At 36.3% G+C, this 25,998-nt stretch overlaps 1 protein-coding gene across 1 annotated transcript in view; it reads left to right on the top strand.

The window, feature by feature from the left end:
- EYS (eyes shut homolog) overlaps positions 1-25,998 on the top strand; it is a 1,683,276-nt gene that overhangs the window by 1,190,846 nt on the left and 466,432 nt on the right. The window contains 1 exon segment of the mRNA XM_059179314.1: positions 18,159-18,388. Coding sequence (XP_059035297.1) covers positions 18,159-18,388 — 230 coding nt within the window.

The raw sequence follows: 25,998 nt of genomic DNA, 5'->3' as shown, positions 1-25,998 counted from the left end.
CTGAGCCACCCAGGCGTCCCTCTTAGCTGTATTTTAATTGTGTCATTACATGATGGAAGGGGCTCGAGAGCTCTATTGTGCCTCTTTGGTAAGAGTACTAATCCCACTCATGAGGGCTCCACCCTCATGTCCAAATCACCTCTTCAGGTCCCCCGCTCCTAATACCACCTGGCGGGGGGAGAGGTAAAGTGGGGAGGGGTTAGCATTTCAACATGTGAATTTTATGGGAACACAAACATTCAGACCATAGCATGGTAGTAGTCTAGATACTTAAAGGAAGAAACAAAGTCAGAAAGTATAAACTTCTTCACGAAAATTTGTATAATGGACAAACATACAACACTGTGACCTACTTGCTGTTTTCTATACATCAAGATATTTTAAACACACACATACACACACACCTACATATATCCACATACTTGGCTATTAAAGTGGTATAATTGAATTAACTCTTAGAATAGACAAGACAATGTTCTTTGAGATGAAACATTTGAATTAAAATAGCAGTAACTCATCTTTGCTGTGTAAATGGTTATGCTTTTTTAATTCAGTTAGAAACAAATCTAAATGTCATAATTTTAAAATGCATAAATAAAAGGAATATGGTAGAACATTAATTCCCATCACTAAACATTTTGCTACCAATAATTAATATGTAGAGTGAATTTTTATTATTTGTTTAGCAGAAATATTAATTTAAAATAAATTACAAAAAGAAAGCTAGAGAAAGGGAGAAAAGAAAGATGATAATAATAGATTGGATAAACATCATTTCAGTTGAGGAAGTTTCTAGTGAGAATTTTAACATCTAATCATTTCAGAAATTCTTTTACTTCCCCTAGGTTTTAGGGTTTTTGTTAAGAGTAGTCCTCACTTTTTCTCTTAACTTTTACACCTCCTACTCACAACATAGTCCATGACTGGCTGGTTTTTGCTTCAGCCACCTCTACAAAAGTTGCTGTCATCATGGTCAACTGTGATGGCTTAAGTGCTAAAAATAAGTGAATGTGTTTCAAACCTTAGTTCCTTCTGTCTCTCCATTGCATTTCACATTCCTTTATGCTTGATTTTCCATGTAATCCTCTCCAAGTTTTACCCTACCTTTTTATATTCTTTCTTTCCTGTCTTGGTCAAGTCATCATTGATAATCAACTTTCCCTTAAATCTGATAGTCTGCAAAACTTTGCCCTTGGCTCTATTTCCTTTTACTTTGTATATGTAATTTCATACATTTTCATATCTCTAGTCAGTTCTGCAAAGTCATTTCCTCAAAAGCAGGGTATTGACAGGTATTTCAGTCAGGATCCAAACAGTTAAAACAGCACAACATGTTACAACAATTCAAGCAGGGTTTATTTACTGGGTGGAATAACAGGGGTGCATGGAGGGTGGTCGAACCACAGGAATAGTACAGAAAACACAGCAAGCAGCTGACAAGCTGTTACCACCCTTAGGCCCAAAGGAACAAGGGCAAGGGAAGATAGGAGGATCAATTGCTTCCATCAAGGGACTCAGCCATCTTTTTTTTTTTTTTTTTTAAAGATTTTATTTATTTGACAGAGATCACAAGTAGGCAGAGAGGCAGGCAGAGAAAGAGAGAGAGGAGGAAGCAGGCTCCCCGCTGAGCAGAGAGCCTGATGCGGGGCTCGATCCCAGGACCCTGGGATTATGACCTGATCTGAAGGCAGAGACTTTAACCCACTGAGCCACCCAGGTGCCCCGGATTCAGCCATCTTGACATGACCTCAGCCAGAGATAAATATTACTCTAACCTCAGTTTCCTGCTTCCCTCCCAATACCGGCTCGGGTTCCTCATTGGGCCAAAGAAACCAAAGTCCAGAGAGCACAGAATCCTCATTATGTAGTCACATGGGTCAGTTTCCTGTACATAGACCATAGTGGAACAAGTTGGAGAGTGACTAAAAGAGTTAACTGAAATACCTGGTATAGTGATATAAACTATACATAATATGTGCTATACAGACATTAAACACACACACACACACACTGTTTTCCAAACTAACATATCCTGTGAAATATCATAAATCTTTTTAAATAATGGTGTAGCATAATACTTTTTAAATAATGAAAAAAACAAACACAATGATAACAAAAAGGGATTAGGCAGAAAGTCAGGCTCTCCTGGGACCAAAACTAAGGTAAGTCACTCATTTCTAAAATCTGGCTCTTCTTATACCAGAGTCCCTTGAGAAGAGAATCTGAGTTAAAAGTTTATATTGAGTATATTCCCCGGAATGAGAGGAAAGGGGAAATGAAGCAAAGAAGAATGAGGATAAGTAGGAACAGGACCACATTATCACAACAGGCTTATAGAATTTTGGTGGGAGAAGGATGATTGTACTAACTGATCCCTTTCTCTGCCTCTGACTCCTGTTGGGTAAAGTTCATCCCCTTGGGATTACTCTCCTGAATTTATATGTTGCCTTCATACCAACTTCATTTAGACCTGAAGGAAGCCAGAGCCCAGCTGGCTCTGGGCTCTGGTGCAATGGTCCCTCTGGTATATATGGTGTCATGTGAGTAATCATTCGGTGTAGACCTGAATGGTGCCTTCTTTCATGGCATGAAAAATAAACACTGGTGCTCACCATGGTAGTCAGAAATCCTGAGGAAATACTTAAGACTGTGAAATTATTTATGGTGATGGTATGGCATCAGCAGTGACCAAAGTAGCGTCCTAGGTCCCTACTATTGTGATATAAATATGTACCATGATATAAATAAGGCAGGACTTTATTAGCTGTTTTCATAAGAAAGTCAATGTATAAAATATAATCCTTACTTATTACTTAGAATAGGAAATGTGTCTTTCAAACACTTAACAATTATATCTAGGCATATCCTTTCACTTAGCATAAAACATGCCGGAACCTACAGCATTGTTTTTTAAGAGTTTCTGCTGTGCAATTAAAGGCTGAGAAGAGTAAACAAATACAGATAACTACCTTACTCCAGTAGCAGAGTGCAAAGAAAATTTCATTAAAACCTTATGTTTTATCGTAAGCCATGCAAATATTAATTATTAATTAAATGATTTAAATGATACATTAACTAATTTTGAGGAAAACTGATGCTTATAGAAACCTCCACATTTATCTTATGGATTTCAATACTTCCTGACATATAGTTAAAGGCACTGACTTACAGAATAAAGTCCAGGCTTCCCAACACAAATAATATGTAACGGTCTTTCTGATCAAGACCCTACACATTTATTCACCTATTTTTAAAACACTGAATGTCATCAGTATTCAAGAGTTTGAAATACATTGAAGAGGGAGGAATTTTATAAAATCCATGAGCTTACAATTTAGAGTCTAGGGAGAATATACAAATAAATAAGCTATTACTACATAAGGAGATTAGACTTCTGATAGATGTACGGAGGGCTAAATTTATGGGATGTATGCTAAAGTGGACTTGAGTGTCAGGCAGAGCTTTCCAAAAGAACCATATTCTAAGTTAATAACTGTTGTATAAATTGTGCTCAACCAGGGAAAGTAGAACAAAGCACAAGAGAAAAAACTGTCTGAAAGCTGAGAGATACCTCAGGAGGCAGACCCAGTTTGCTAATGGCTTTAAAAGCTGTGGTAATCACGTTAAAGTTGGTACTGAGAGCAACAGGGAGTCTCTGAATGTGCTGAGGGGAGTAATGTGATCAGTTCACATTTTAACATGATTTACCCTCATTGCATTCTGGTGTACAAGTTGACAGGATCAAGACTGAAGGCAAGAAAGCCAAATGGATTGTTTTTCCAATCACTTAGGCAAGAAGTATTGATGGTAAAAAGAGGACTTACTTTAGAGGTACATACTGATGAGTTGAATAGATCCTGCTAATGGTGTACATGTGTGGCCTGAGGAAAAGGGAGTAAGAAGGATTATGCTCAAGTTTCTAATCTGACTTTGGACCATATGGAAGAGCCAGGAAAGAGGATGAGGTTTCGGGAACAGAGGGTAAGAGCCCAGTGGGCTCAGTGCCTAAGAGCACAGTGCCTATGAGATCCATAAGGAGTTAGAGACTTGCCCATATGACTCTGATATGAAACAGAGAAGTTGGGACTTATCAACACCTGTAAAATAATCTGTGCAAAAGCTGGCACTTAAGAATATTCCAACTGTGATACCATCACAGTTTATATTGACTTCCACATTCATTCTCTGTAATCATAAAATTTTCCAACTATGCCAATAATGGAAATATTTCACACTTTTCTACATTCTGTTTCTTCAACCTAGGGTAACCTTTGCTATTTGGGAATCTCTTCTCTGTATTTCAGGATTTAGATCAATTGACTTCTCTGTGACATCTTCTTAAGTTCTTGATATGGTCTTAGTGTCTTCCTCCTGTGTATTGTCATAGCATCTTTTTCCATTCCAGACTTGTCCTGACTTTATTTGGCTTTCAGTTTGACCCACTTCACCAAAGCTTTTTGACTAGAAAAGTAGTAACGACTATAATAAATTAGTTCTTTATAATTTTCTTGTATTGTGCCTCAGTGTTGGTTCCACATTGTTCTCCTTCAAGTAATTCCCCCTTGGTATTCCTGAGATACTTTAACACACTCAGTTAAATAAGATTGGCTGTCTAGATGTCAGATGCAACCCTGGTTTATTATTGGTTATTAACCACTGCTATACAATAATTCTTTAAGGCCCATTTAGTCTTACCTTGAATAGTCCTGGTAGTTCTCTGAAATATGATGTTAAAATTCATAGAGATTATGGAGTTGAGCCACTGAAAAGGCTATTAAATATATGCACCTTTCTTGAGATAAGCTGTAAGATTATAAATGTTTTAAGGCATCACGATTGAATGCATAAGAAGTGATGGTGCATAGACTGTCTCTACTGTCTTGAGGATGTTGCTGGTCAAAGCCAATTGCCTACCTTCGCAAAGGCAAGCCTGGTATGTTCATATCAGACAAGGTTGAATCCATTGCTTCAGTAATATAATATAGAATGTTTAAGAACAAGATGAGATAGACAATACTGCTTTAATATCCATAAGTATCCAATGCCTCAGCACCTTTTGATCTACTTATTTTCTTAGGTCATCTGGTGTATTTTTTAAAAAGATTGGTCTACACAAATAACATTATTTTCTATTCCAAGGTTTACATAAAGAGTAAAACAAACATTTCTAAAATTAATGAAAGATAGAACTATATTTGCATCTTCCTTAGAACTTAAATGGAAAATGATACAGGGTACTGAGTGCCTCAGCTTGTTCTCTGTAGTACACTAGAATTTTAAGTAATGATTTTACATTTGGATTCAAGTTAATTTTTTGTGTGCCTACTTTAAGATTCCCAAGTTAATTTATCAGGTTCTTCACAGCAGTGAGAAGCCAATGACTACCTTTTAATGTAAGCTGTCATGTTTGGAAAGTAAAATTATTTTGTCTAATATTTTTCCTTAGCCTTTTGAATTTTGAAATGAACATTTTTTTCTATCATTGCTTTAGCTATTTGTGGCTCTATTGTATTAAGCCTAGTATGTTGAAATAAACTTCTTAAAACATTCCCCTTATGAAATGGGCAATTGTAATAGCCATATATTTTTTTTTTTTCTTTAGAGAAATGACTATATCCCCTTGATTGCATTGCCTGCAATTCTTCTAGCTGTCCTTTGGTGAATGAAGATATTGAGGGTTGTGATTTTGTGATCCAGATGAGCAAGAATGTTATAAAATGGATCACTATTATTTGTAAAAGATATATTTTACTGACTTCTCATGTAAAGTGGTGATACAAGTTCATGTGCTCAAGTTTCTTCTCCCAAATTGCTAAAAAAGTATTTTTTAAGTAAAAAAAAAAAACCAAAAAAACCCATTCTGGAAAAGGAGATAGGTACTACCAGGGATTTATGTAAGATATTTTCTCATTGGGTCAAGATTGAGGTAATTTGTCCCCAGCATGAAATTTATATCTTCCATATCATCAAACGGTTTAATTCACTTAGTGAGAGTGAAGGCATCTGCTCTCAGTCCTGTCTGTCTGTCTGTCTTTGCCTAAGCCCTGTCTTGACCTCCTACGTGCATCTAAAATCTGAGATTCACCTATGCTTTTTTACCTTTCTCCCTGAACTACCTATTCTCTGCTTCACTTCCAGATCTACTGTCCATCTTTTTCTACCCTTCTTGTTACCCTGGGAGGCTGACATCTATGGGCTGCAACCACCCACATCCCTTTGGCCTCTGACTTTCAGCTGTGTTCGGCCAAAGAGAGGGCAAGACATTGAAGGAATAGAAAGAGGAAGAGATCACATTATTTATTCTCTATTCTCTCTGAGCTGGATATAAACTTGGTGGTAACTGCATTCCCTTTTCCAGGATGACAGCTCTTATCAAGTGGTCCTTCATCTATACCTACGTCTTTGTCCACAATGCAGATAGTACTTCATTTCCTTGCCTGTTCAGGTTCAGTGACAGTAACAGATTCTATTCTTGGGACATGTTTCAATTACTTGTTGATTCTCTTAAGCTTTTCCAACTTGAAAATAGTCTCCTTATTAAACTCATTTGTTACTCTTTCTGAGTTTGCATCTGTTTTCTGACAGCCCCTGACTAATGCACACCTCATATATGAAATTGATCACAAAGTCCTTTTGGAAATCAAATGTGACTTTGTTAAATTAACATTCGTTAAGTAGAGGCCCACATGTTAGATGGTGTGCTGTGGTTCAACAAAAGACCACAGTGGAGTTGAAATAGAGAAGTTTATTATTCACAGGTCCTGGAAGAAGTATGCAGCATGCTTTGAGGAGCCACATAGGAGGTCAAAGCAGGGTTTAGGCAAAGAGAGAGCGAGAGAGAGAGAGGACCTAGAGCAAATGCCTTTATTAGGATCTGTGAGGGGAGTTCTTTGGGGCTCCTGGGCCAAAACCAAATTTGTTAGTTCAAACCAAAAACAACAGGCTGTTGGTAAGTGCCATGGAGATCTTATCTAAGTGGCATACAGGGAAGTCACTGGGAGATGGGGGAGACTGCTTATCACAAAGGCAGCAGGGAAATCATATTAAGAACTTACATTTACTTGTGATACTACCAGCTGTTATCCAAGGTGTGCACTCATGGGAGGGGCTAATGTCAGTTCAAGGACCTCATGGGCTGTTTCACCCCAAAATGGGTGCCAAGGCAGCAGTATAACAGATTTAACTAAATTCTCAACACCAGATTTCTCTCAAATGTTTTCATTTCTCTACATCCCAATAACATTCTCTTAGATCAAGTTTCAATTGGAATATTTTTATTCGTGTAATATTTGAATTACTTCCAGCTACTTCTTTCTCAAAAAGTATTCTTCACACTAAAATCAAAATGGTAGTTCAAAACAGATATGGATTATTGGTTTCCTGATTAAAACCTTCATGTCTTCACATTGCCTTTAAATGTGGTCAACAAATCTCCCCATGATCCAGCCTCTGCCTGTCTCCCAAGATTCACCTGTTGGTGCATGTGCACATACACACACACACACACATACGCACACATGCTGTAACCTTCTCCATGCCAAACCATTTCCAATTCCCCTCACATGTCGTCTCTTTATTTTGAGTCTTTGGATGGGAAACATCCTTTGATAGGGTTCTGAGTCCCCTTCCCCACACCACACACTTCTTTGCCCATCCTTCTCTAGCCATCCATAAACCTCTTGAAAAGGCTTTTCAGATGGTTTTGCTCTAGTCTCTTACCGTAGCATCTGTCCATAACTCTGTCATCAGTATATCCCCTCTAGTTCCCTGCCAGGAATGTAAACATTTTGGGAAGTTTTAGTTCAAGGTTCAAACTGTATAGATTCAAATCCATTTCCACCATATATTTGCCTCCCGACACTGAGCAAATTTATTAAATGTATACCTCTGTTTTCTCATCTGTAAATTTAGGAAAATAAAAATAGTCATGTTTTTGTATTATTAATACATAAATTGTATTATGAAACATTTAGAGCAGTGCTAGGTTGACAGCACTCAAAGCATAATGCAGTCCCGCAAATGCCTATTTTTTTTTTCTCAACCCCACAAGATGGAAAGCTTAGGTTCTATTGCTCAGCATATCGTCTTGATTAGTTGAGTTTTTGGTGCATAGAGAGAACTCCATAAGTCCTGTCATTTTTTATTTTATCTTTTTATTTTTATTTTTACTTTTTGAGAGAGAGAGTATGAACAGGAGAGGAGGACAGAGGGAGAGAAGAGAGAGAATCTTAGACAGGCTTCACACACCTGCACAGAGCCTAATGCAGGGCTCAAATTCACAACCCTGAGATCAAGACCTGAACCAAAATCAAGAGTCAGATGCTTAACTAACTGAGCCACCTAGGCTCCCCTTCATAAGTTCTTTTAGGTTGAATAAATAAATGAATGAATGATGTGCAGAATTCTAGATTGATTTATATGTCTTCTATCTTGAACCATCTTTCTGTTTCAAATCCTGGTTGGTAATGTGTAGATCTAGATTACGTAAAGGAGTCATTTTTATTTTTTTTTAAGATTTTATTAATTATTTGACAGACAGAGATCACAAGTAGGCAGAGAGAGACAGGGAAGCAGGCTCCCTGCTGAGCAGGAAGCCTGACGTGGGGCTCGATTTTAGGACCCTGGGATCATGACCTGAGCCGAAGGTAGAGGCTTAACCCACTGAGCCACCCAGGCACTCCAGGAGTCATTTTTATGAAATACTCTGGGGCTCGTATGAATATGAAAAAGATCCTCTCTCCTTGTAAGACTGGAAAACAGATTTGCATTTGTTTTTGCCAGTGCACAAGTTCTTATGGCTAGAGTTAAGTATGTGATTTTAATCATAACACCTTGATTGTTAACTTGTCTGTCTTTAATTTGGATGCACTTTCCAGGTAATAAGTAATCATACATTTTTAATCCTGGCTGATATTTTAGAATATTCTTCTTTTCTGTAAGTTTTATGCTAATTTGAAAGTATTCCAGAGTAGTATTTCTCCATAAATGAAATGTAATTATGATAATAAATGTTTCCATTTGATATAAAACACTTACTAAAAATGCCCCATATTTTTATCTTTCTTATTCTCTATAGTGGAAAGGTACTCAAACTTTAATGATTTCTAAATCTAAATGTAGCCAAATATTTCAAAAATAACATTTTTAAAGGTTTTAAATTTTAATGTAATTTTAAATTTAATTTACTCAAAAAATCTAAATACCATAAGGGTTAGATTGTCTATTTGTAGATTTCTCTAAGGATCCATCATGTAGCGTTCAATTTCCATAAGGATCCATTAGATTTTATATTTTAAAATGATTTGTTTCTTTTTATGCCACTCTTTCGAATATATCTATCGATTATAAGTTTATAAAGTTGAAAAATACGTCTTTAGCAATTACTACATGTCAGAATTATTGAAGTACTTATTACTTAAGTAAGTAAGTGAAGTTGCTTTAAGGTTTTAAATCCTAAAAAAAGAGATAATCATAGAATATCAATTAAGGGCTCTATGGTACAAATACACAAAATAATATTAAGCACTTTCTAAAAATCGCAAGCTGTACACCCATATCTAAGTCAACCTCATCTAGAATATATGGAAAATTACAAAAACATAAAGATACACACATTCACATGCTGCGTTTATATATATTAGCATTGAAAAAGTAAAGTGTTCTTTTAATAGGCATGCATTTTGAAGAGTTCCTGGAAAAATAAAGAAAAAAAGTGGTGATTTCCATTTTGGGTAATATTGCAGCTGAAAAAACATTCTGACTACAAGACAGACATAAAATACAGGCTAAAGTAGAGAAAAAGTTTTAAATTATTAAAATACCACAAATAATGGGAAAAATCCCTGATGATAAACTTTTTAAAGGTATCCAGAGAAGAAAGATGAGCTCCCTACGTTAGAAGGATAATTGCATGTAGCAAATTAATTTTTAATAGGAACAACAGAAGAGGGAAATTGGAAAACATACAAAATGCTCAAAAAGACCAGGAAATCTTATTTGAAAAGACATAAAATGGAGCAATATCTGTCATTAATAATTATCTCCTATCAATTGAAGTAAAAAAAATAACCCAGTTGAAGGGGTGAGAAAAGTATGTATTCTAGTGACTTAAAATATGTAAAATCTAAATGACAAATGATCTATTTAAAAATCATAATTTGAAATAGAAACAACAATGAGCTTATAATTTTTATAATGCTTACTAATAAGATACATAACCAACTAAATAAATATGATAATTTTGGTGAATGATTGGGGAAATTAGTAACTAAAAGCAATCTGGGAGCTTTTGTACAGGCTTTTATGGACCGTGTATTAAAATAAAATTTGGCATACTTATTTCACCCAATAAGTTTTACTTCTAAGTATTTATTCTTCAGATATATTCATGGATGTGGACAAGATATTTACACAATTTTCTATCATATGTGTAATTTGAAAAATTATATTAAAATATATGAATAGGGGTGCCTGGGTGGCTTAGTAGGTTGAGCCTCTACCTTTGGCTCAGGTCATGATCTCAGGGTTCTGGGGTCGAGCCCCGCATTAGGCTCTCTGCTCAGCAGGGAGCCTGCTTCCTCCTCTCTCTGCCTGCCTCTCTACCTACTTGTGATCTCTGTCTGTCAAACAAATAAATAAAATCTTTAAAAAATATATATATATATGAATAAATTTATGTCACCAGGTAAATGATTAAATATTTTGTGGTACATTTATACTAAAAACTTCTCTTATCAAAATTTCTGAGTTTTATTTATATGTGGTGACCATGAAATATCCCCAGAATATTTTGTGTGTGGGGGGGAAGCAAACAAGTTCTTTTTTTGTTTTAGTTTTGTTAAATAACAATATTTATAGCATGATTTCCGTGACAGAGACTGGCTAGATTCACTGAGCTAATTTTCCTACATTCCCTGGCATATAACTAGATTACTCCCCATTCTTTTTTGCAATGAGTTTGGCCATGTGACTAAGTTTTGGCCTCTGAGATGGAATGGAGTAAGATTTTCCATATTCCATCTTTCTCCCCCTCTTTTACCTGGTTAGTTATTTAGATACTCGCATGTGACACACCAGGCAACCTCAGAAACTACATAGTGAGAATGGTGAAGACTATGTCTCCTGAGACTCTGAATGTCACGGAATGACTAAGAAACAATTTTCCCTTCTACCTATGCTGATTGAATATTATATAAACAAGAAGTAAGCTTCTGTATTGCTAAGCTACTGAGATCTCAAAGTGTATCTATTAGAGGAGGTAGCATTATCCTTTCTAATTTAATTTCACTTGTTTAAAAACTGATAGAAAAAGAAAATTAAATTATATGTCCATATAATCTAGGTATATATTTGTGCAAAATGGAACACAGAATGATTGCCTCTTGTGAATGGAGTGGTATTGGGTTGGTGAGAATATGAATAAGCACTCTCACTTTGTGTACTTCTATGGGATTAGAGTTATTTGGTATTATTTCTTTAGTTAGATATATGTATAACAATGATAAATTCATGATGTCTAAAGGAAGCCAAAAAGAAATTTAGAAACAGTAACTTTGGAACTTAAAGGAAATCCTTTGTGTCTTACAGAAAGAAAGGAACAATTTAAAGTAAAAGTGCACTTTAGGGAAACCTAGCATATGGAGGGCATGAAGCATGAAATATTGAAAAAAAATGCACTGAAATATGGTTAAACATACATTTGGATATCTATTAAGGCACTGGAGACAGATAAACTGAAAATAAGATAGAACCAAATAACAGAATGATGTATATTATCAATTGGAATTATTTTTGTCATGGGAGTAATTTTATAAGATGAGAAGAATTAAAGGAATTAAAGTCAGAGATACTGAAAAGAAAATATGAACAAGTAGAACTGGCAGAACGCAGAAAAGATACTTTACTAGTTTTTAGAAGGGGTGGAGGAGGTTTAGAATTTGAGATGTGGAAAAGAAGAAAAGGAAAGAAATCCAGATTTTCGATAATTCCTGATATAGCAAATTGTCCTAAGCATTAGTTTAATTCCCATCCAGTGTTGGGCTCTAGAGTCAAGTTTAGGACAGTTTGCATATTCTCTGTGATCAGGAACAAGTCCCAGTAGAACTGACATAGTAAAGGAGAATCAGAATCTATTGATGAGAATACAGCTCTTCAAAATTATCAACCCTATATACTGAGAAACAGTGGCTTGGAATGCCCTGGAATAGAAGTCCTGCCCAACACACAGCAATACTGTGAACATCCATTGTGTGAGAATGCTGTGATCTAAAGAACCTTATCTATAAATACATAATAGCTAAAAAATACAAAATTATGAGAATGAGAAATGTATTTCTTTAGTGAGAAAAATTGGGACAATGTGAAACAAGATCTTTTAAAATCCCACTATTATGTTAATAGTGAATTAATTTATTTGTGTTCTAAAATGTTAAATATTATTGCATTTGTTATAGAATGATTCTTATTGAATAATGTTACACTAAAAAAAGAAGATTAGAGCTTAGAATTAATGTTTTAAGATTGATTATTCCATGCACAATTCTTTGTTTTGATATTTAGTTTTTATCCTGAATGGTAAATGAGAATTTTACATGTACTAACAGTAAATTTACATTTTTCCACTTTTAATTTAATTATGTTAAATACATCTTTTTAAAGATTTTATTTATTTATTTGAGAGAGAAAGAGAGAGAAAGCACAAGAAGGGAGAGCAATGGGCAGATGGAGAAGGAGATGCAGGGTCCTTGCTGAGCAGGTAGCCCAATGCAGGGCTTGATCCCAGGACCCTGAGATCACAACCAGAGCAGAAGGCAGATACTTAACCAACTGAGCCACCCAGGCGCCCCTGTTAAATACATTTTAAATAGCCAACATTTTTTTTGTGTGTGTATTGCTTTCAGGAAGAATTAACTGGGATTATTTTTGAAATTATCAGATAAAACTAAAGAAAACATGAATTTTAGAGCTAGTAGACAATGCTGACAATTAAAAGGTTTTTTTGTTTTGTTTTGTTTTTGTTTTTTTTAAAGAGGAAGAGAGGGTGTGGGGGAGAGGGGGAATCTTAAGCAGACTCTACACCCAGCATGGAGCCCAAAATAGGGCTTGATCTCACAACCCTGAGATCATGACCTAAGCTGAAATCAAGAGTCAGATGTTTAAACAACTGAACCACGTGATGCCTCTTAAATAAAGTTTTGAAGACATTTTTCAATATGTCTAAAGCTCTATTTGATATCATGATGTTCTCATGATTTTGAGAGTTGAAGGAGTAATTAAATTCTTCCCTGGGTTTATTCCTATGAGCTACCACCACTAAAACATGACTAAGTGTTGTCAGTTATCTGGTGTGGGAATTGAAGTCCTGACCACTGAAAAGCTCCACAGAAATACTACAGTTTCGTGTCTATATATATAGCAGGCAGTCTTTTGAACATGTGAAGTATTAATAAAATCTACAAATGAGGAATATATTTTAAGTATGTAAATAGTCACACAACCCTAGTAACTACAAAATAAAGGATTAATCATTTTTATGTTAAATACAACTGTCTTTATGGCATAATATGCTAGAACAAATTCAAAACAAAATTGTGAAAAAAAACTTGCTACATATATGACAAAAAGTAGTTTCTTCAATATACAAAGAACTTAAATAATCCAGTAAAACATCTCTACAACTAATAAAATGTCAAAGGACATGAACAGGTAGTTCACACTTGCAAGATAAATGAAAAATAACACCATGAAAAGAGTTATATTATTGTAACAAATCATGTCAAACTGAGTGGCTTAAAACAATACAAAAATATTTTCTTACAGTTGTGGAGGTCAGAAATTTTGTTATCAGAGTCACTGGACTAAAATCAAGGTGTTGGCAGGACTGCAATTTTTCTGGAGGCTCAAGTAAAGAATTCAGCTTTTTGAGGCTGTCCACCCTTTGCTAGTGACCCTCTTTCATCTTCAAAACCAACAATAGTCAGTTGAATCTTTCTTGCATCGCATAATTTTGACACTGACTTTTCTGCCACCAACTTATATATATATTTTTTATTTTTATTTTCAGCATAACAGTATTCCTTGTTTTTGTACCACACCCAGTGCTCCATGCAATCCGTGCCCTCTCTAATACCCACCACCTGGTTCCCCCAACCTCCCACCCCCACCGCTTCAAATCCCTCAGATTAAGGACCACTTGTGATTACATTGGGCCCACCTGGATGTATCTAGGATCATCTAGGATAATATCTCTATTAAAACCAGCCAATTAGGGGGACCTAGGTGGTACAGTTGGCTAAGCACCGACTCTTGGTCTCAGCTCCAGCCATGATTTCAGGGTCATGAGATATCAGGCCCTATGTGGGCCACACTTAGCACAGAATCTGATTGGGACTCTGCCTTTCTCTCTCTGCCCCTTCGCACATCTCTCTCTGAAATAAATCTTTAAAAATAAAAATAAAACCAGCCAATTAGCAACCTAATTCCATCTGCAACCTTATAACATACATATCCATAGGTTTCAATGATTAGAATGGGGGGGGGACCGTTATTCTGCTTACCATACTTATGAATAAAGAAATGTAAATTGAAATAACAGTAAGTTGATAGTTTTTATGTAACTGTTAAAGATTTAAAATTCAGTAAGAAAACTATTGGCATAAATATGTTGTAAATTGCTACTACATGAACTATAGTGGTTATTTTAAGGGAAATTTGTCAAAATCCACAAAAAATGTAAATATACATAACACTTGAAAGAATGTATGATCCAACAAAGATGTGGAGAAATTGGAACTCTAATATTTTACTAACAAGATTATAAAATGGTATAACCTCTTTGGAAAGTAGTCCAGCTATTGCTCAGAATGTTGAACATAAAATATGTGATCCAGCAATTCTACTCCTAGGTATATATCCAAGAAAATTGAAAACATACATCCAGACAAAAGCTTGAACATGAATGTTCATAGTTGCATTATTCAAATAGACCAAAATTTAAAACTGCTCAAATGTCTGTCAAGTAACAAATAAACAGGATGTGGTATATGAGTGTTAAAAAGCAATAAGGTTTTGCAAAAGCATGAGTTTACCCTGAAAACATTATGGCAAGTGGAAAAGCCAGTCACAAAAGATCCCATATTATGATTCCATTTATATCAAATGTCCATAACAGGCAAATGTATATCTACAGAATGTAGGCTGATGGTAGGTAGTGGAAAGTGACTTCTAATAGATACGGAGTTTCTTTTAGGGAAGACAGAATATAAAATTAGATTATGGTGATGGTTGCACCACACTGGATCTACTAAAATTTATTAGGTCTTTCACATTAAATAGGTATACTCTATGTCAATAAATTATATCTCAATATGGCTATTAAAAGGAATGCATGACTCAGATAATAGGGAAAAAACTTGAAACATCTTAAATATGTTAATTCCAAACTGATAGGATTAATGATGTATAACCAAACAATATAATACTTTGCCACTTTTAAACGGAGAATGAAGAACTATATCTAATGATAGGACAACCTGCTAAGAATTATTTTTAGGTGAAATAGAAGTCAGTTCGCATATTCTAGTAGTGAAAAGATGAAGTAAAATGTATGTTTATACTACTATTCTTGATTTTTAGAAAAGCATATATATTATTTCTACATAAAGTATGTCTTTTATTGCCTAGATTATAACATATTTTACTGCTTTAAAAAAATATAATTACAAGCTCTGAAGCTTTGCTTCCCCCTACACTGTTAAGAGCCATAAACTCAAGATTCCTCCACGTGGATTTTCTTTCCTTTTAATACTTCATTATAATTTAAAAGTTACATTTTTCTGCTTACAAAGCAGGGCTTCCAGGGTTCACCTTTGTGAGTAAGTCTATTCCTTATTCTAAGAAGTGGAAGCGAGACAAATGTCTGCTGAGCAGAGATGAAGTCAGCTGACAAGCAAAATCCCTCAGGCTAAAGCAGTGTGAACTTCTTGTTGTCTGCCATGCAAATGATTCTGTAGAACTTTCTGGAAATGGGAGAATGGCAAGAATGAGACAAGGAGTGGAGTGTCCTCCTTTCTTGTTCCACCTAGAGCTTCCACATGATTTGCAGTCACTGTCATATCAAGGTGCCTTTCTCTAGGGATCTGACTTGATTTTGAGTAAAATTAGCATATGATTCGATCATTAATTCATTCAGAAGGTCATTAGATATTACTACTATTATAGGAATGACTGGTTCATCACTATATCTTTGTCCAAAGATACCCAAGAGTCAATTAAGCAGATTCTTTATATTTACTATTTTAGATCGTAAATCAGTATTTACATAAGAGGCTTTCAATGTAAAAGTAAGGAACTTCATCTTAATTCCAAGGGATTTTGTTGTTGCAGCATTATTTAGAAGAAAAAAAAATTAAGCTGGTAGTAAAATTTGAGGGAAAAAAATTAGGGAATTACTTACAGGCATCCATAAGGTACCTTTTCATCACTTTTAGAAATGAATACAACTCACTGTGAAGAACACATATTTCTAGTAATAAATCTAGAAATGAAATCAAGTTCAAGCAGTTTTACCACTAAAATGTAACGTGGCCTAATTTTTTGATCTTCAGTTCATGAGGGTTAAAATAGCCAAAGTAGAGCTATGTTTAGCCAAATTCTAATTATTGTACATAAGAGAAATGACTCTTAGTGTTAGGGTCCATGATCAAAGGAATGAGACTGATAAAAAGCAAAGGTCAAGCAAAGATTTATTTCACGCCAAGCATCAAGAATCAAACTGACCGTCAGGGCTGTCTCTTACGAAAAGGCGACGACGATGATCCCGACAAGGTCACTTCCAAGAAGGTCGCTCTGGTCGAGGCTGCTCTAGAGGAGGCTGCTCCCCGGTTGGAGCCACTCCCAGGACCAGGCCGCTGCTCAATGAGGTCGCTCCCCAGACAGGGCAGCTCCCAAGAAGAGGCCACTCTGGACGAGGCCACTCCCAATGACAAAGAGGCAACGATGACGAGGACAACCCAGATGACACAGACTCTACTCCCCATGGTGCCACTCTGACAAGGCTGCCACCCAGAAGAGACCACCACTGCGGACAAGGCCGCTCGTGGCTCAGGGTGGCGAGGCATTTTGCAGCAAGGCTGCCGGTGGCTAGGGGCCGTTGGCATCTCAGGGCCGCTGGCGTCTCAGACCGCTGGTGTCTCAGAGCTGCAGATGTCGGGACCGCTGACAGCTGGACCGTTGATGTCTTGGGACCACTGGCGTCTAGGGGCTGCAGGCGACAGGACCAATGACAGTTCAACCACTGGTGTCTCGAGGGCGCTGGCAGCGCGGGGCCCGCTGGCAGCACAACTGCCGGAGGCTGGAGGCTGCAGGCGGCTTGGGGCCACAGGTGGCTCGGGGCAAAGGCGGAACTCCTGGAGGCGGGACCCCGGCTTGGGGCCGCCAGAGGTGGGACACCGCCAGTGGCTCGAGGCTATAGGCGCTGGAGACTGCAGGCAGCTGGACTGCTGGCGGTGGTTATAGCTCTTATAAGAGCTGTTACAGCCTTTAGAGCTCTTAGAAGAGCTGTTACTGCTCCTCCGCTCCCACTGACTCTTCGGCTCCCGCGACTCTTCCTTCTGCTCCCACTCTTCCTTCTGCTCCCACCGACAGCTCTCCTGCTTCTCCTGACAGCCTTGCACACCAACCTTTATGGGGTTGGTTGAGCCCCGCCCCTACACAGGTGGCCAATCGGATCTCAATTCACCCTAGTGGATATACCTGCGCCCCACCGATTGGACGTCTCCACCCGGCCTGCACCACCCCTACATCCAGGGTCCACAAGCAAGTTCCTCTGGGAGGGGCAGGCCCTTACATTCTTAAGCTTTGGGGTTTGATTCATCCAGGTTTTTTATTACTTAGAAGAAATTAACTTAGCTTCTCAGAACTACATAGATAGACTATAGCTCTGTGATCCATCTAGGGTCACATTCTGTAGTTTAGGCATTTTCAACATTTATAAACCCATCAACTGAAAAACAAACATGATTATTCTGTTTGCTCTCAGTTAAACTGTGCATGCCTATTGTTTTTATTTCGTCTTATTTTAAATCAAAGTTTCTGTTATTTCTGTTTAAATTCATGTACTTTTACTTACATTATGTTTTCTGATCTTTTTATAAACCCAGATCCCAGGATTCTACTCTGTCTACTGTGTCCTCTGTTGCTCCTTCTGGTATAACAGAAGGGGTTGGCTCCCTATGGACTCTCCTCAGCTCCCCTCTTGTAGTGCCGTCCACATGCCAGGAGGATGTGTGTCACAATGGTGGCACTTGCCATCCTGTCTTCCTCTCCAGGGGTATGTTCTCATTCCACTGTGACTGTCCACTACATTTTACTGGCCGTTTCTGTGAACAAGGTAATCAATCTTCATTTATTTTTTAAAAAAACTTATACGGAAGGTATAAGAAAATTGCAACCTTATTGTACACATTGACAGATACTAGCACAAACAAGAAACATCTGTATAATTTTATTTGAAAATGAATTCTGATAGAACACTTTTAATTCAGTATTACAGAAGGAAACCTAAGTTTATTTTTCTCCATTAGGGTTGTTATTCAAAATATATATTCAGTTGTCACACAAAACAAGAGTTAAAGTTGAATGTAGTGTTACTTATATATTTCTTCTGAAATTATGGTATAACCCACCCGTTGTCACCATAAAAACAATTGAGTTCTACTTTATACTATTTTTATTGCTTAATTGTTAATCAGGTCATTTTTTTTTTTTTTGCATTTCATAAGCAAATCCTCACATTTAAATTATTTCAGTAAGAAGAGTACATTATTTTTTTGATGCTTAAGAATATGGTTTTAGTATTAATGGAGCTATTTATGAATCAAAAGAAAACTTCCCTGTTGTCAACATCTAATGGCCTCCTAAGAGTCTCTCAGTTAATTAAGTTAGTTAATTAAGCAGTGTTGGACAATTAGAGCCAGAAATGCCCTGGGCAGATTACAAAGGCATTAGGTCATGATTGTACGTCCCTACACTAAGAGCTGAAAAGTGACATTGTTTTCTAAGTAAAATTAATCACTTGTTCTAAATTGGTAGGTGAGGTTGTGTATTGTCATTGGATAATGATTTAGATGGCAGAGAATTTCATTATTTATCCATGATTGTGTTAAGTATTTCCTTTTTTTAATACAAAACTGTAGAATATCTGGAAGCAAACTCATAGCTACACATAATACGTTATTCAACTCTTCTTGTCAAATGACGTTGTATGAGTGTATGTGTTAAAATTCAGTCAGGTAAGCAAGTAAATATAGTAAAAGGCATGGAAATGTAAACATGGTCTGTTTTCATGCTCATTATATAATTATTATGTGTCCTTAAAGTCTACTTTTTAATTGCAAAATGCTTTTGAAGACACATCACTGTTGCTTGATTTTTTTATTGAATATTTCATATGTCTGCAAAATACGAGAGTTGTCTTCTGCTACGGTATGAGATCATTTATATTGCCTTCTGTAAGTAGAGTTCTAGGGACATAATTTGGATTGTAAAGCTCTTCTAGATCCACACTTAGCCATTTAAAACTCTGAGAGGGCTTTTTCTTTTCTTAATTTCATGCTAGGTAGAGTTTTAGAAAAATACCCTTCTTACCTTTCTTGAATTATACTTCAATTTTTAATGTTTTTTTTAATCCAAATTTACTAATGATAGTGAAATTGATGTTACAGCATGAGGAATCCTTAGTTATTGGCTCTGTCTCCTGGTCAGTCACACATGTTGGACTATAAATGACCCTCCAGCCATAATCCTTTTCTCTCCTACTGCATCCTCAGTTTTCAACCCTTTAACTCCTTACTGAGTAGTTTTAACAATGCTGCACAGACCTATACTTTCCTCCAGAAAGAGAGAAATCCAGGTTTGTTTGGAGTTAAACCCAAGACTTGACTTAGGTTAAATTGTATTTGGTGTTTTGGATGGCAGAATACAGGAGACTGACCTCAGGAAAAAAATTGGGAATCTCTATTCTGTATTTGTTATTGAGAATATTTTGTTTTTTCCAGCATTATTAATAATCACTTTCTGCCTTCTAAATTTTAATGTTTTTCCTGTTTAATTTATAATACTTTAAAAACTACTATTAAAATGACATATAATACAAAAATTAGGTAAACCACTATGTAGTATTTATTTCTAACTGCAAAATAATCAGAAGCTGTGACTAATTATTACGAATTGGAGGGTTTTTCTTAAGGAACTATTAAGTCAGAAATACCTGAGGTTGTATGATACTCTAAAAAAAAATTCAGTCAATAGAACTCTTTTTAGATTATCAGTTATTACAATATTATCTGTGATTATGTTCTTACCTCCATTTTTGGGAAATATTTCAGTATAATTTTTAGAATATGATGTAATATCTCTAACTATAAAAATTATATTTATTTTAATCATTTATCTTTTAATTAAGTGCTTTTTCTCTTTCCAAGAAAGCCAAGAGCAGGTTTGTCTTTTCAATCTAATGCTCTAAATATAATTCATACTGGTATGCATTTTACAATCCAGATTGACAGATGATGACTGGTGCCTAAGACCCATGATTCAAGAATTTGGTGCCATGATGAGACTTTTTATAGCATTATCTAAATGCCAGATTCCACAATTTATTTTTTTAATTAATTATTTTTAGTAGCATAAAATGTATTATTTGCCCCAGGGGTACAGGTTTGTGAATCGCCAGCTTAAACACTTCACAGCACTCACCATAGCTCATACGCTCCCCAATGTCCATATCCCAACCACCTTCTCCACACACCCCTCCCCCAGGAACCCTCAGTTTGTTTTGTGAGATTAAGAGTCTCTTATGGTTTGTCTCCCTCTTGATCCCATCTTGTTTCATTTATTCTTCTCCTACCCCCCAAACTCCCCACTTTGCCTCTCAACTTCCTCATATCAGGGAGATCATATGATAATTGTCTTTCTCTGTTTGACTTATTTTGCTCAGCATAATACCTTCTAGTTACATCCATGTCATCACAAATGGCAAGATTTCATTTTTGATGGCTGCATAGTATTCCATTATGTGTGTGTATATTTTATATATATATGCATATATGTGTGTGTGTCTGTGTGTGTGTGTGTATATATAGTATGTGTATATATATTTTTATATATATACATACACATATATATAACATCTTCTTTATCCATTCATCTGTTGATGGACATCTAAGTTCTTTTCATAGTTTGGCTATTGTGGACATTGCTGCTATAAATATTCAGGTGGACATGCACCTTCAGATCACTACATTTGTATCTTTAGGGTAAATGCCCAGTAGTGCGATTGCTGGGTTGTAGGGTAGCTCTATTTTCAACATTTTGAGGAACCTCCATGCTGTTTTCCAGAGTGGCTGCACCAGCTTGCATTCCCACCAACAGTGTAGGAGGGTTCCCATTTCTCTGCATCCTCTCCAACATCTGTCGTTTCCTGACTTGTTGATTTTAGCCATTCTGACTGGCGTGAGGTGGTCTTACATTGTGCTTTTGATTTGTATTTCCCTGACGCTGAGTGGTGTGGAGCACTTTTTTATGTGTCTGTTGGCCATCTGGATATCTTCTTTGCTGAAATGTCTGTTCATGTCCCCTGCCCATTTCTTGATTGGATTAGTTGTTCTTTGCTTGTTGAGTTTGATAAGTTCTTTATAGATTTTGGATACTAGCCCTTTATCTGATATGTTATTTCCAAATATCTTCTCCCATTCTGCCAGTTGTCTTTTGGTTTTGTTGACTGTTTCCTTTGCTGTGCAAAAGCTTTTGATCTTGATGAAATCCCAATAGTTCATTTTTGCCCTTACTTCCCTTGCCTTTGACAATGTGTCTAGGAAGAAATTGCTGAGGTTGAGGTCAAAGAGGTTGCTGCCTGTGTTATCCTCAAGGATTTTGATGGATTCCTGCCTCACATTGAGGTCTTTAATACATTTTGACTCTATTTTTGTGTGTGGTGTAAGGAAATGGTCCAGTTTCATTCCTCTGAATGTGGCTGTCCAATTTTCTCAAAACCATTTATTGAAGAGATGGTCTTTTTTTTTCCCCCATTGGGCATTTTTTCCTGCTTTGTCAAAGATTAGTTGACCATAGAGTTGAGGGTCTATTTCTGGGCTCTCTATTCTGTTCCATTGATCTGTATGTCTGTTTTTGTGCCTGTACCATAGGGTCTTGATGATGACAGCTTTCTAGTAGAGCTTGAAGTCTGGAATTGTGATGCTGGCTTTATTTTTCAATATTCCCTTTTTTTCTGGTCTTTTCTTGTTCCATATAAATTTTAGGATTATTTGTTCCATTTCTTTGAAAAAAGTGGATGGGATTTTGATAAGGATTGCATTAAATGTGCAGATTGCTTTAGGTAGCATAGACATTTTCACTATATTTGTTCTCCCAATCCATGACCATGAAACATTTTTCCATTTCTTTGTGTCTTCCTCAGTTTCTTTCATAAGTACTTTATACTTTCTGAGTATAGATTCTTTGCTTTTTGTTTAGGTTTATTCCTAGGTATCTGATGGTTTTGGGTGCAATTGTAAATGGAATCGACTCCTTAATTTCTCTTTCTTCCGTGTTGCTGTTGGTATAAAGAAATGCAACTGATTTCTGTGCATTGATTTTATATACTGACACTTTACTGAGTTCCTGTACAAGTTCTAGCAGATTTGGATTGGAGTCTTTGGGTTTTCCACATATAGTTTCATATCATCTTCAAAGAGTGAGAGATTCACTTCTTCTTTGCCAAGTTGGATGCACTTTGAAGAGTTTTGATCAAGAAAGGATGCTGTACTTTGTCAAATGCATTTTCAGCATCTATTGAGAGTATCATATGGTTCTTGTTCTTTCTTTTATTAATGTTTTGTATCACAATGATTGATTTGCAGATGTTGAACCAACCTTGCAGCCCAGGAATAAATCTCATTGGTCATGGTGAATAATCCTTTTAATGTACTGTTGGATCCTATTAGCTAGTATTTTGGTGAGAATTTTTACATCTGTGTTCATCAGGGATATTGTTCTGTAAATCTTTTTGATGGGGTCTTTGTCTGGTTTGGGGATCAAGGTAATGCTGGCCTCATAAAATGAGTTTGGAAGTTTTCCTTCCATTTCTATCTTTTGGAACAGTTTCAGGAGAATAGGAATTAATTCTTCTTTAAATGTTTGGTAGAATTCCTCTGCGGAGCCATCTGGTCCTGGGCTTTTGTTTGTTGAAGAGATTTTTGATAACTTCTTCAATCTCCTTACTGGTTATGGGTCTGTTCAGGTTTTCTGTTTCTTCCTGGTTCAGTTTTGGTAGTTTATATGTCTCTAGGATTGCATCCATTTCATCCAGATAGTCAGATTTGCTAGCATATAGTTACTCATAACATGTTCTTTTTTTTTTAATATTTTATTTATTTATTTGACAGACAGAGATCACAAGTAGGCAGAGAGGCAGGCAGAGAGAGAGGAGGAAGTAGGCTCCCCACTGAGTAGAGAGCCTGATGCGGGGCTCAATCCCAGAACCCTGGGATCATGACCTGAGCCAAAGGCAGACACTTTAACCCACTGAGCCACCCAGATGCCCCTCATAATATGTTCTTATAATTGCTTGTGTTTCTTTGGTGTTGGTTATGATCTCTCCTCTTTCATTCAATTTTTTAATTTGGGTCCTTTCTCTTTTCTTTTTGATAATTCTGGCTGGGGGTTTATCAATCTTATTAATTCTTTTAAAAAACAGTTCCTAGTTTCGTTGATCTGTTCTGCTGTTCTTTTGGTTTCTATTTCATTGATTTCTGCTCTTTATTATTTCTCTTCTCCTGCTGGGTTTAAGCTTTCTTTGCTGTTCTTTCTCCAGCTCCTTTAGGTGTAAGGCTAGGTAGTATACTTGGGACCTTTCTTGTTTCTTGTGAAAGGCTTGTATCACCATATATTTTCCTCTCAGGACCCCTTTGCTGTGTCCCACAGATTTTGAACAGTTGTGTTTTCATTTGTACTTGTTTCCATGAATTTTTTTCAATTCTTCTTAATTTCCTGGTTGACCCACTCATTCTTTAGTAGGATGCTTTTTAGCCTTCGTGTATTTGAGTTCTTTCCAACATTCCTCTTGTGATTGAGTTCTAGCTTCAGAATATTGTGGCCTGAAAATATGCAGGAAATGATCCCAATCTTTTGGTACCAGGTGAGACCTGTTTGTCACCCAGGATGTGATCTATTCTGGAGAATATTCCATGTGCACTAGAGAAGAATGTGTATTCTGTTGCTTTGGGATGGAATATTCTGAATATATTTGTGATGTCCATCTGGTCCAGTGTGTCATTTAAGGCCTTTATTTCCTTGTTGATCTTTTGCTTGGATAATCTGTCTGTTTCAGTGAGGGGGGTATTAAAATCCCTTACTATTATTGTATTATTATTGATGTGTTTCTTTAATTTTGTTATTAATTAGTTTATATTTGCCTGCTCCCATGTTAGGGGCATAGATATTTAAAATTGATCTTCTTGTTGGACAGATCCTTTGAGTATGATATAGTGTCCTACTTCATCTCTTATTATACATTGGCTTAAAATCTAATTGATTTAAGGATTGCCACCCCAGCTTTCTTTGGATGTCCATTAGCACAGTTAATTGTTTTCCACCATCTCACTTTAAATCTGGTGGTGTCTTGGGTCTAAAATGTGTTTTTTATAGACGGCATATTGATGGGTTTTGTTTTTTATAACCGTTCTAATACCCTGTGTCTTTTTATTGGGGCATTTATCCTATTTACATTCAGGGTAACTATTGAGAAATATGAATTTATTGCCATTGTATCGCCTGTAAGGTGACTGTTACTGTATTTTGTCTCTGTTTCTTTCTGGTCTACTACTTTTAGGGTCTCTCTTTGCTTGGAGGACCCCTTTCAATATTTCCTGTAGGGCTGGTGTGGTGTTTGCAAATTCTTTCAGTTTTTGTTTGTCCTGGAAGCTTTTTATCTCTCCTTCTATTTTCAATGATAACCTAGCTGGATATAGTACTCTTGGCTGCATGTTTTTCTTGTTTAGTGCTCTGAATATATCATGCCAGTTTTCTGGCCTGATAGGTGTCTGTGGATAAGTCTGCTGCCAATCTAATATATCTACTATCGTATGTTACAGACTTCTTGTCCCAAGCTGCTTTCAGGATTTTCTTTTTATCACTAAGATTTGTAAGTTTTACTATTAGATGATGGGCTGTAGACCTATTTTTATTGATGCTGAAGGGGGTTCTCTGCACCTCCTGGGTTTTGATGTTTGTTCCCTTTGCCATAACAGGGAAATTCTCTGCTATAATTTGCTCCAATATACCTTCTGCCCCCCTCTCTCTTTCTTCATCTTCTGGAATCCCAATTATTCTAATATTGTTACATCTTATGGTATCACTTATCTCTCAAATTCTCCCCTCATGGTCCAGTAGTTGTTTGTCTTTCTTTTGCTCATCTTCTTTATTCTCCATCATTTGGTCTTCTATATCTCTAATTCTCTCTTCTGCCTCATTTATCCTAGCAGTAAGAACCTCCATTTTTTATTTCACCTCATTAATAGCTTTTTAAAAATTTCAACTTGGTTAGATTTTAGTTCTTTTATTTCTCCAGAAAGGGTTTCTCTGATATCTTCCATACATATTTCGAGCCTAGCTAGCACCTTGAGAATCATCATTCTGAACTCTAGCTCTGACATATTTCCAACGTCCATATTGATTGGGTTCCTAGCTGTCAGTACTGCCTCTTCTTCTTTTTTATTTTTTTTTGTGGTTTTTCTGACTTGTCATTTTATCCAGATAAGAATATATGAACAAGAGAGTAAAATAGTAAAATGGTGGCAACGACCTCAGAAAAATGTATGCTAATCAAATCAGAAGAGATCCAAAACTGGGGGAAGAAGAAAGGGGGAAGGATATAAAAGTAAAAAAAAGAAAAATATAATATATATATATTAGACTGATGAATAGAGCAGAGCCACCTACTTG

Source organism: Mustela lutreola, chromosome 6, assembly GCF_030435805.1.
Source record: "Mustela lutreola isolate mMusLut2 chromosome 6, mMusLut2.pri, whole genome shotgun sequence".
Classification (NCBI taxonomy): Eukaryota; Metazoa; Chordata; class Mammalia; order Carnivora; family Mustelidae; genus Mustela; species Mustela lutreola.
This window is presented reverse-complemented; position numbering and strand designations above follow the sequence as displayed.